Consider the following 13,191-nt stretch of genomic DNA (forward strand, 5'->3'; position numbering starts at 1 on the left):
CCAAGTGTCTTTTAATGGTATAAAAGGACTCACCTCTACCAGTTTTTCCGATAGCATTTACAGCATATCGACCACTCTGTGGAAAAACTTGTCCGTAGATTTAGACTCCCATGGAAAAAAAAAGACTGTATCCATTCACAATATTTATGCTCCTCGTGACTTTATATACCTCTATAAATTTACTTGTCATGATTTTATACATCTCGATAAAGTCACGTTCAGCCTCCTTCTCTCCAAGTAAAAGTCCCAGCCTATTCAGTCTCTCCTTAAGACTCAAACTCTTCATTGTCAACAAATCCTTTGGAATACTTGCTCTGCCCTCTGTAGCGTAATCAAATATTTCCTGTTGTATGGCAGTCAGAACTGCATACTGTATTCCAGGTATGGTCTCACCCATGTTTTGTACAGTTGTAATATACCAAGTCCCATATTAATACACCTTCTTCACCACATTGTCTATCTATGTTGAGACTGTCAGAGAATTATAATTTCACACCTAGGTATCTGTCCTACAACACTGCCCAGGACCTTGCCATTCACTGTGTCAGTCCTGCCCTGGTTTAATTTCCTAAAAATGTTCACTTCATATTTGACTTCCATTTGCCATTCCTTTGCCCACTTTCCCAGCTAATCTTTATACTATTGTAGCCTCAGGCAACCTTATTCACAGTCCACTACACCACTACTTCTGGTATCATCTGCAAAATTACTAATCATGCCACCTATATTCTCATCCAAATTGTTAATCTGCATTTAGTAGCCACTTTATTGGGTACATTTGCTTGTTAATGCAAATATCTAATCAGCCAATCATGTGTCAGCGACTCAATGCAAAAAGCATGCAGACATGGTCAAAAGGTTCAGTTGTTTTTTAGACCAAACACCAGATCTAAGTGACTTTGACCTTGGAATGATTGTTGGTGCTGAGTATCTCAGAAACTGCCAATCTCCTAGGATTTTCATGTTCAGCAGTCTCTAGAGTTTACAGAGAATGGTGCAAAAACAAAAAGCATCCAGTCAGTGATAGTTCTGTGGCAGAACATACCTTATTAATAAGAAAGGTTAGAGGAAAATGGCCAGACTGGTCAAGCGCACAGGAAGGCAACAGTCACTCAAATAACAGTGGTGTGCAGAAGAGCAGCTCTGAATTCACAACACATCCAACTTTGAAGTGGATGTGAAGCCTTTGAAGCTACAACAGCAGAAGACCACAGACATACTTAATGACTACTTTATTAGGTAGAGGAGGTACCTAATAAAGTGACCGCAGAGTGTATATGACAAACAACAAGAACCCAGCACCGTTTCATGCTGCACACCACTAATCACAGGCCTCCAATCTGAAAAACAATTTTCGACAACCATCTTCTAATTCCTTTTTTTTTAATCTAATTCACTAGTTCACCCTAGATCGCATAAAATTTCTCCTTTTGGATCAGAGTACCATATAGGACCTTGTCAAAAGCCTTGTTAAGGTCCACATAGACAATATTCACTGTTCTGCTTTGCCAATCTTCTTAGTCACCTTTTCAAAGTCATGTGCACTATCGTTAATCAGTCCTTTCCATTCTAAACGCCGATAGATCTATCCCGCAGAGTTCACAACCCCCCAGTACTTTCCTACCACTGATGTTTGGCTTACGGATCTGTGATTCCATGGCTTGTCCTGTAGTTCTTCTCAAATAATGTCACAGCATTAGCCCAGCTGAGTTTCAGGAATACACTACAATTTCTGCCAAAGCCTAGCAATTTCTTCCCTTGTTCCCATAACATCCTAGGATACAGTCAGAGAGTAGAAAAAAGGGGGAAGTGGAAACAAAAGGGCAGTTGGAATTCAACTCAGACACACGTGGAATACTCTATTTTGGGAAGTTAAACCATGTGAAGTACCAAGGGCTTTTCCACCTTCATGCACCTTTCAAAAATCATTGGACTCTGGCACAGTGCCAGAGGACTGGAAAATTGCAAATGTCACTCCACTCTTTAAGAAAGGAGGAAGACAGCAGAATGGAAATTGTAGACCAGTTAGCTTGATCTCAGTGGTTGGGAAGATGCAGGAGTCAATTGTTAAGGATGAGCTTATAGAGTATTTGGTGAGACAGGGCAAAATAGAACAAGGTCAGCAAGGTTTCCTTAAGGGAAAATCTTGACCGACAAATTGTTGGAATTCTTTGAGAAGATTACAAGTATGATAGATAAAGGGGATGCAGTGGATGTTGTATATTTGGACTTTCAGAAGGCCTTTAACAAGTTGCCACACAAGGCTGGTTTCCAAGTTAAGAGCCCATGGTATTACAGGAAAGTTACTGGCATGGTTAGAGCATTGGCTGATTAGTACGAGGCAGCAAGTGGGAATAAAAGGATCCTTTTCTGGTTGGCTGCCAACAACTAATGGTGTTCCACAAGGGCCGGTGTTGGGACCATTTCTTTTTTTGCTGTATATCAATGATTTAATGATAGAATAGATGGCTTTATTGACAAGTTTACAGATGGTATGAAGATTGATGTAGGGGTAGGTAGTGTTGAGGAAACAGGTAGGCTGCAGAAGGACTTAGAACAGGAGAAAGGGGAAGAAAGTGGCAAATGAAATACCATGTTGGAAGATGCATGTTTATGCACTTAAGTAGAAATAAATGTGTGGACTAATTTCTAAGCAGGTAGAAAATCCAAAAATCTGAGATGCAAAGGGACTTGGGAATCCTTGTGCAGAACACCCTAAAATAGTGGTCACCAACCTTTTTAAGCCCAAGATCCCCTACCTCGGCCTTAGTGAAAGGCAAGATCAACCCCAGATTGATTAGTTACATGCATGCGCACTGGGGCAGAAAAGACCAGAAGTAAAACCTCGCAACCCGGTAGTAGAAATAATGTATGAACACCAGAGGTGACGACCCTTCTTTGCACCACAGACCGTTTTAATATTGACAATATTCTTGTGGACTAGCTGATGGGGGGAGGGGGTGTTAAACACGACTGGAATACAGCGATACTCGAAGCAGGTTCCTTATGTCCAGTCTATTCTGCAATTCAGTTTTCGCAGCTCTTGGCAGTTAGCGTCTGTCCCGATTGCTCACATTTTTTCTGCTGTAAAAACTCAACGGGTTTGTCTTTAAGTGCGGGGTGCTTGGACTCGAAGCAGTTCTGAGGGCTTCAGTGCCTCATTCGACAGCCTCCCACCCGCTTGCCACCAGACGCCTCGGCCAGGTGCGGCTGGTCGTGCGTGGGGTGCGAGGACAAGGTCAGGGCCGGGGGTCCCCATGCCGGGGCCGCAGCGGTCACAGTCCGGAGAGAGCGACCGGCCGAGTGAGGAGTGCAACAGGGCCCGCTTCAGTAGACGGCAGCGCGGTAGCTGCTCTGCTACTGACAAAGCCCTGAGCCCAAATGAGGTCGTCTGCGAATATTTTAGCACCGGGTTCCCAACGATCATTCGGTGTGGTAAACAGGTTCAGAGGCCCCGCCCATCTGTCCGCACTCCAGGCCATTACCAACGGCACTTCTCGCCGGCCGGTTACCCGAGGCCAACCAGTGATCCTTGGTGCGAGGGTATCACTGCATTTAGGCGAATGATGACCTCGCGTGCGTTCAAGTTCAACAGTCGGTATGACAGGGAATGAGGAAAGGTGCAGCTGACTCACATTGTGTAGTGCGGGGGAGCTACACGCATGCGCACTGGGCAGGAAGAACGGAACTAAAACCCCGCAACCCGGAAACAATCTCTCAACAGTATTTGTGTATTTATTTTTCCTTTTTTTTTCAGGATCTACTGGGAAAGTCTCAAAGATTGACCAGTCTATCTTGATCGATGGGTTGGCGACCACTACCCTAAAAATTAACTTACAGGTAAAGTCAGTGGTGAAGAAGGCAAATGCAACATTAGCATTCATTTCAAGAGGTCTAGAATAGAGCAGGGGTGTGATGTTGAGACTTTATAAGGCACTGGTGAGGCCTCACCTTGTGTACTATGAACAGTTCTGGGCTCCTCATCTGAGAAAAGATGTGCTTGCATTGGAGAGGATTCAGAAGAGGTTTACAAACATGATTCTGGGAATGAAAGGGTTATCATATGACAAATGTTTGATCGCTCTGGGTCTATACTCACTGGAATTTACAAGGATGGGGGGGGATCTCATTGAAACATTTTGAATGTTGAAAGCCCCAGACAGAGTAGATGTGAAAAGGATGTTTCCTGTAGTGGGGGAGTCTTAGACAAGAGGGCACATCCTCAGGATAGAGGGGCATTCATTTAAAACAGAGATGTGGAGAAATTTTATTAGCCAGAGGGTGGTGAATTTGTGGAATTTGTTACTACATGCAACTGTGGAGGCCAGGTCATTAGGTGTATTTAAGGCAGAGCTTAATAGGTTCTTGATTGGACGCGGCATCAAAGGTTATGGAGAGAAGGCCTGGGAGTGGGGCTGATGAGGGGGGAGAGAAAAGGATCAGCCATGATTGAATGGTGGAGCAGACTCAGTGGGTCAAATGGCCTAATTCTGTTCCTTTGTCTTATGGTCTAAGCACCTTATGACCAGCAAAACCTCCTCTTCAGTGATATTGTTCTTCCAAAATCTCGTCACTTTCAATCTCTTTCTCTTTCTTACTGAAGATGGCTTCACCTCTTTCTTCACTATCAGCCCTCATCGTTTCTTTACCTTTTCAACTTGGTTATGGAGATCCACTGTATCACTGTGCCACGAATACCTTAGAAGTCCAACAAATTATAATAGAATTTAAACTGAATGTGCAAGTAAGCATCACATGGCCCCTGTTGCACAATCTCTTGATTCAGAAAGATATACCCAATGTCGTTCCAATCTTTTGTATTTAAAAGAAGGCACCATTTCCATTTATGTATAACATGGAATTAATCAACCAGCACAAACAAAAATAAATTGTAGCAAAATCAAGCAGATTAATAGTTTAATGGAGCAATCAAGAATTAATGTAAATGATCCATTTTGGCCCATTGAAAGCCTTAAAGTCTTTTTCGCATTGTCCCACAAGTCTCCTAGGAGGAAAAAGGATCTAGTGCTTTCCCAGCATATATGATGAATAAACTCTACTTGGGCTTCCAGCTGGGTGCAGATGTTGATTATAACTGATGTTTCAATGACAAATTTTGCCATCTTCTTTAGGGATGATGCCTGGGCATATCTAGTCTGGTGGTATTTATACCCCTGTAGTCCATCCCTCCTGATTGGTTAGTGCTCAACCAATTGTTTACAATCAATTGTAAACAAGATGAGAGAGCAGAAACCTGATAGGATGAGAGCAGAGTTTGCCTTCGAAATGGAGATATCTGTACCCAGCTGGAAGCCTGAAAAGAGCTTATTCTTCCTAGGAGGAAGGAGGTCACTCAAATATGTAACCCATTTTAAGGACTGTGGTCTGTTACTGTAACTCACCAAGCAATGACTGAGCCACTTTGAACATACACAGAATCAAATTTGAGTCACAAGCCCATCAAAGTATCCTTCAAATGTCAGAAACCACTGCATCGATTTACTCCATCAAACCCCATAAACTTCAAAATATTTTGTTAAATCATTGAAAGGGTATCTTATTTACAAAATGATCAATGTACATCAGAATGCAGTTTAGCAAACTTGCTGATGCTGCCATACAATATCCTGCAGCAATTTTCCACCCCAATTTCACTGCAAAGTACTCATCCAGTTCTAAAAGTTTCTACCAAATCCACTTTCAACACTTCTTCAGCAAGTGCACTTTGTATCTCAAAAACCTATTAGATGAAATCATCACCCCCGCTATATTTGACAAAGACCCTAAATCTGTTTGCGCCAGTTGCCTACCTTCCATTGTAAGACACTTCTCTCCAGCTAATCAAAATCCCATAGCTGAATTAAATTTCCCTTTAACCATCACCACACTATGGAACATGTCTCTCCACATACAAGGTCTTGCATTCGCAAAATCACTCTGATACATTATCACTGTACCCACCAGAAAGTTTTAAACAGGGTATCTGCTTTGAGAGTTTGGTGTCAAACGTGCAAATGCCATGGTCTCTCCAGTGAAATCAAATGAGTGTTATTAGTGGCTCAAATGCTGACGAAGTGAGAACACTGAAATTCATTTCCTTATCCTACCAGTAGATTTGGAGGATTTTGCAGAGGCAGCTTTGCTGATATCTTTCAGTACTTCAAGGTGCAAATTAGGAAGCGCAATAGAGGCTCTGCATCATTTTAAGCATTGTCTAATGCAGTCAAGCCTCATGTTGTAGTCTGGCACCTTGATGGTCAACCAAATACAACTTCCTGAGGAAATATGATCATCTAGGGAAATACACAAATCAGGTAATTTAAGGAAAAGAATAACAACTTGGATTGTAACAGGAAAAGGTTCAAATCAAAACATATGGCCTCCCACAATGGGAATTGATTGGAATACGTGAGTTCATAGAAAGGTTAGATATTATATGCAACTCACCTTTTCCACAATCTTCTGAATGTCCACCTGGTTTTTAAGTTCATGTGCGAGTTGCTGAAAACGTTCTTTCCGCACCCTGGTGGTGGTGTTGCAAACAACTCCTCGGTAATGGTTAAGCCGGGCTGTCTGAGATGCTGGAATCATTAGAATCTTCTGGAGTTCATCCTTTTCATCACCACAGGTCAGGGATTCAAACACATTGGGCACAAACAGAATATTCTGTAAACCAAACCGAGCATTTCTTTAATTAAGTGTAACAAGAGAGAAATAATGCACATTTATTATACAGAATGGGAAGCAAGCAAGCAAACTCAACACATATTGTTTCATCAAAACGTGGAAATTGGTAAAAACACGCCCCTCTCAAAATCCTTGGGAATTATGAACACTAAGTGATATACGAATGTAATTGAATCTTTCATTAAAATTGGTACTTAGTTTACAATATTGAGTACGATCAATGTTTTCAGTCCCATTCAGTTAGGAATATTCCAACATGTCAAGATGTCTCTCAGTCAATAACAACCCACTAACAATGAAAACCATGCACCAATCAAGCTCAATGTGGGATATGAATCGGAGAAAGCAGTTCAGAATAAAGTCTCCATCCTGAAAGAAAAGTATTGCTTCATTGCCAGAATTTAAGGAACCCTATGTCTTACAATCCTCTGTAAATAAAAGTGCTTTTTATTGATTTTTTTGTAATACCATCTGTGTTGTGGTCTTGAAATGTGCAATGGGAAAAATCTGTTTATTTTCTTATCGTGCTCCAGGCTAGTTTAGAGAACAGTTTTTACCAGCTGGAGTTGATACAAAGCCAGAAAATTCCAAAGTCATCTGCAATCGCTTTTCATAATTATCTAACAAATCATTAAGGATGTCCAGGTTTTACTAAGATGATACCAGACACTGATGCCAGTGCTGAAATCTGACTCATTGCTGAGAAAGGTTTTTATTCAGAAAACCAGTGAACAATAAGCCTACAATTTGCTCCTCAGACTGTCAATTCCACAAGCTCAACAACTTCAACAGTGTAAGCAGTAATTTGGTAACATTAATTTCTGGGTATTCTCAGAGAGCATTAAAAAAAAAGTGCACCTCATATTCCACCTAGACTGGTTCCAACATGGCAGCAACAACATCAAACTCTCAAACTTCTAGTAACTGCTCTTCCCCTGTCCTTTTCTTTATCCTCCTGATCTACATCTCTTTCACTCATTCCCCTATTCACTCCTCTAGCCCATTTCTGGTACCACTCCCTACCTCCCTCCACTTATTCCATGTTTAGCCATCCTCTCCTATCAGGCTCCATCTCCTTCAGCCCTTTATCACTTCCACTGATCACCATCCCAATTCTAACATCATTACCATATCCTCCCTCCTTCATTGCTTACACTCCCCAACACAAAGCACAAAGCCAGCTATCACCCGCCAGTCTTGCTCTGCCCCTTCTCTCCAACTTCTTAAGCTCTTACAAGGGGTGATGGGCAGTATAAATTTGATTCTTCCTTGATATATGCTGAAATATGTAACACAAAATGGAACTTTGTAAGGCAAAATGGTGTTAGCTTGGGTTAAGACCATAAGACATAGAAGCAGAATTGGGCCATTCAGCCCATCAAGTCTGCTCTGCGACTTTATCATGGCTGACCCATTTCCCTCTTAACCCCATTCTCCTGCCTTCTACTCATAACCTTCCACACGTTATTAACCTCCACCTTAAATATAACCTATGATCTGGCCTCCACAGCCACCCGTGGCAATGAATTCCGCAGAATCTTCTTCATCTCCATTCCAAATGGACGTCCCTCCATTCTGAAACTATACCCTCTGGTCCTAGACTCCCCCACATCCACTCTATCTAGGTTTTTTAACATTCGATAGGTTTCAATGAGATCCCCCTCATCCTTCTAAGTTCCAGTTAGTACAGGCCCAAAGCCATCAAACACTTCTCATATGATAACCCTTTCAGCCCCAGAATCATTGTCATGAACGTCCTCTGAACTCTCTGCAATGTCAGTGCGCCCTGGTAAAAACATCTCCTCCACAATCTCCAACAATACAAGAGCACCTTGGGGATGTGTAGTTGACCCCCTTCTCTATTCGTTTTACACCTATGACTATGTGCCTAAGTACAGCTCCAACCTTTGCTGATGACACCATTGATATGGGCTGTATCAAAGGTGGTGATGAATCAGCATACAAGAGAGAGACTGAAAATTTGGCTGAGTGGTGTCATGAAACAACCTCTCACTCTATGTCAATAAGACCAAGGAATCGATTGTGGACTTCAGGAGGGAGAAAATGGAGGTTTATGAGCAGTAACCATTGGCGGATCAGAGATGGAGACAGTCAGTAACTTCAAATTCCTGGGTGTCACTATCTCAGAGGACCTGTCCTAGATCCATCATATAAATATACTTGCAAAGAAAGCATGACAGCGCCTCTACTTCCTCAGGAGTCTGCGGAGATTTAAAATGTCATCAAAAACCTTGGTGTGTGTGGTGAAAAATGTGCCAAGTAGCTACATTACAGCTTGGAATGGGAACACCAATGCCTTTTAGCGTAAAAACATATAAAAATTAGTGGATTTGGCCCAGTATATCACGAGTAAAACCCTTCCCACCATTGAGCACATCTACATGAAACGCTGCTGTAGAAAAGCAGCGTCCATCATCAAAGATCTTCAACACCCAGGCCTTGCACTTTTCTCGCTGCTGCCATCAGGTAGAAGGTACAGGAGCCTCAGGACTCGCACCACCAGGTTCAAGTACAGTTACTATCTCTCAACCATCAGGCACTTGAACAAAAGGGCATAACTACATTCATTTAAGAACTCTTTTATTTTGTTAATTCATGTTTGTTATTTATTTCTATTTATAATCTGCATTTCCATAGTCTGTTTACAATTTACAGTTCCTGACATTTACAGCTACCGTCTTATAGATTTGCTAAGTAGCCCACAGAAAAAGAAAGAAATCTCAGGGGTGTATGTGGTGACATTTATGTACTCTGATAACAAATTTTACTTTGAACTTTGAGTATTTTCAGAAAGTATAAGTGATCCAGCCCACAACCATGTTTTGAGAACTTGGTCTGAGTACCAGATTACAGCAGCCCATAGAGTAGATAATGGTGAAAAAGATATTGGTCTGAAAAAGTACTGGGGTATATATCATGATTAATTTTTGAAGGGATCTTAAAGAGTATAAACAGGGACAATTTGTTTGTGCAAATGGGGTATATTCTCTTAGACTGGATTGCAACAGAGACAGGGAGACAGGAAAGGCTGTCGGGCATCTGCGTTTCCCTCCGGCAATATATTGTGTGGAGTGGCGGAGTGATTGGTTGGTAAGTATTATTTTGCTGGCAGATACCTCTTGCCATTGTATTAGAACAGAATGGGGAACACTTTTTAAAATATTTTTGTTACACCCCTTATCTTTCCAACCCAGATGAAGGGTATCCAAAATGTCAACTGCACATTTCCCTCTACAGATGTTGACCCAGTTTCTCCCTAGTGTGCCATTAAAACAATGTTTGGCTTACTAAGTTGTCTCCAGAGCAGAGCAACAGAATGTTATCACCCAAGCTCATTCCACTGAAATTAGGAGGATTCTAAAGGAAGAAGATATAAGCCAAGGAGCAGAGGGTTTAAGGAAGGGAATTCATGTTTTAGGCCAAAGTATGATCGTACTATGGATCAGAAATATCCAAAATCCTGAATGGGCAAAAGTGGAGATGGGAAGGGAAGGGTCATGAACTACTGACTAACATTGGATTCATTTGTCTAAGCATCACTAAATCTAGAAGTATCTCACTCCAAAAGGCTCCTTTTGGAGAGTGAGGAAAGAGAATGGTAGAAATAGTGACAGGAAAGAAAATTAAAGCTGTGACTGATGTTGGAAAGCAGGAGGTTATAAGATATGGAAGGATTACAATTAAGATGAAGTTGCCGGACTGCAGGGTAATGGACATGAGTGGGTGCTGGAATTATTGACACCAACAAAATACACTGTGCTACATTGTTCTAGAGAGATAACTGAGCTGGACCCCTTTGTATGCGAGACATCCGGTGAAAGAGGATCCTCTCCTGTTCCAGCAATTTCACTGCAATAATCCAACTATTGATGAAGATGGTAACTATACAAATTACAGTTTGGATACATTCTTTAGACCGATCCAATCACCAATTCACAAATTTAAATTCAATCCGATAGAAACAGGCCGAAATGAAGCATGTGGACTTAGCCGTTTGAACCACTCTAACAGTGAACCTGGAGATTTCAATTGGTGACTTTATGCCAGGAGGATTGGGGAGCTGAGGCCACTGCATTAACAAGATTAATTTCACAACCATATTCCCTGTAAAACAGTTAATTCTGCTGTTGTTTCTGCAGCATCTACATCCAGAAAAAGGCAAAACAGTGTGCTGCTACATTATTAAGAAATACACAGTTTGAAGCCACCTGAAACACCACATCTGTGGCTTGTTAATGAAAGCTTGCCAGTTGATTTAAATGTTGATAAACAGAGAGGGGTCTTTAAACAACAGAGGAGGTAGCCATTCTGCCTCCACAACCACAATGTATGCTTTGAAGGAGCTAGACAGTTAATATCCTCGATTTCATATTTCCCCTAGTCCGGCAAATTGTTCCTTTGCTGGCAAGTATCCAGTTCAGTATTGAATTGGCTTCTGCCAAGTTTCCTTTATTAAACCATAATACTGGGTTGGATTATACGAGGGAGTTGACTGAACAGTCCCTTCATAGCCAAGAAATCCAGTGAAGCTGAATGATCATGGGAGCAGGACTCAGGCATCATCATATAGACCCACTAAACATAAAGAAGGCAATCATAAGTTCAGCTGTTATTGCCATGCGTCCTTTGCCAAGACGCGAGAGGTGGGGATCACGGACTTCACAGAATATGTACAGGAAAGTCATTACACTTAGTGAATGGTCTTGTTAGTGAACAGAGGAAACCATGAAGGGATCAGCAGTGGAAAAGGTGAACAGTCTTAAGTTCCTAGGTGTTAGCATCTCTGAAGATCTAACCTTGGCTGAACATACTGGTGCAATTACAAAGAAAGCATGATGGCAGCTATATTTCATTATGAGTTTGAGGAGGAGTGGTACGACACCAAAGACATCTGCATATCTCTGCAGGTGTTCCATGGAGAGCATTCTAACTGGTTGCATCACTGTCCGGTATGGAGAGGCCACTGCACAAGAAACAGAAAAAGCTGCATGAAGTTATAAACCCAGCCAACTCTATCATATGACCATAAGAGATAGGAGCAGAATTAGGCCATTCAGCCCATCGAGTCTGCTCTTCATTCCACCATGGCTAATCCTGGATCCCACTCAACCTCATACACATGCCTTCTCACCATATCCTTTGATGTCCTGACTGATCAGAAAATGTTCAACTTCTGCCTTAAATATATACCTGGACTTGGCCTCCACCATGGTATCCGGCAGAGCATTCCACAGATTTACTACTCTCTGGCTAAGAGAATTCCTCCTTACTACTGTTCTAAAGGGTAACCCCTGAAATTTGAAGCTGTGCCTCCTAGTTTTGGATACCCCCACCACAGGAAATATCCTCTCCACATCCACCCTATCTAGCCCGTTGGTCCCCAACCACCGGGTCGCAAAGCATGGGCTACTGGGCAGCGAGGAAACAATATGATTTGCTGATATGAAATGATATGAGTCAGTTTCAACTTTCCTCATTCCCACTGGTTCAATGCTCACTGTTGAACTTGAACGCACACGAGGTCATTACGCACGTGAGGTCATCAGTCGCCTAAACGCAGTGATACACTTGCGCCAGGGATCTCTGGTTGGCCTTGGGTAACTGGCCACCTCGTGTGGCCGGCGAACAGTGCCATTGCTATTGACCTGGAGCTTGTTCGTGGGAAACCCGGTGCTAAAATATCCGCAGACGACCTAATTCGGACTCAGGGTTTCATAAGTAGCAGAGCAGCTACCTTGCTGCGATCTACTGAAAGTCATCCCTCGAGCCAAACTTCTGTCAGCCGATAGATCCACCTACCTACGCGCACCGTCGCACTCCTCGCTCGATCGGTCGCTCTCTGGTCTGTGACCGCCGTGGCCCCGGCACGGGAACCTCCGGCCCTTACCTTGTCCTCTCACTGGTGTGTTGCAATGATTTTATATGTTCACACGAGGAAAATATGCGCTGTGTGTTTAATATTAAATTCATTACATAAACCCTTTTAGAAACTAAATTGAGTGTATTAGCCATTTATAAGTGACTTATAGTTGACATCACCTATATTCCAGTCGTGATTAACACTTACACCACCCCCCTCCCCCCGTCAGCCGGTCCGCAAGAACATTGTCAATATTAAACCAGTCCACAGTGCAAAACAGATTGGTGACCCCTGATCTAGTCCTCTCAACATTCGGTAGGTTTCAATGAGATCCCCCCCGCCCCCACAGTCTTCTACATTCCAGTGAGTATAGGCCCAAAGCTGTAAAACGTATGTTAACCTCTTCATTCCCGGAATCATCCTCGTGAATTACCTCTGGACTTGCCAATGACAAGACATCCTTTCTGAGATATGTGGCCCAAAACTGTTGACAATACTCCACGTGTGGCCTGACTAGTGTCTTATAAAGGCTCAGCATGATCTCCTTGTGGTTACATTCCATACCCCTTGAAATGAATGGCAACATTGCATTTGCCTTCTTTACCACAGACTCAACCTGTAAA

General features: G+C 42.4%; 1 protein-coding gene across 3 annotated transcripts in view; it reads right to left on the reverse strand.

The window, feature by feature from the left end:
• Positions 1 to 13,191, reverse strand: part of abca2 (ATP-binding cassette, sub-family A (ABC1), member 2) — a 532,256-nt gene that overhangs the window by 225,156 nt on the left and 293,909 nt on the right. For all 3 annotated transcript variants that reach the window (XM_059994306.1, XM_059994305.1, XM_059994307.1), the window contains one exon: positions 6,448 to 6,666. In XM_059994306.1, the coding sequence (XP_059850289.1) occupies positions 6,448 to 6,666 (219 nt within the window). The remainder of the gene's footprint in view (positions 1 to 6,447; positions 6,667 to 13,191) is intronic.

Source organism: Hypanus sabinus, chromosome 18, assembly GCF_030144855.1.
Source record: "Hypanus sabinus isolate sHypSab1 chromosome 18, sHypSab1.hap1, whole genome shotgun sequence".
Taxonomy (NCBI): Eukaryota; Metazoa; Chordata; class Chondrichthyes; order Myliobatiformes; family Dasyatidae; genus Hypanus; species Hypanus sabinus.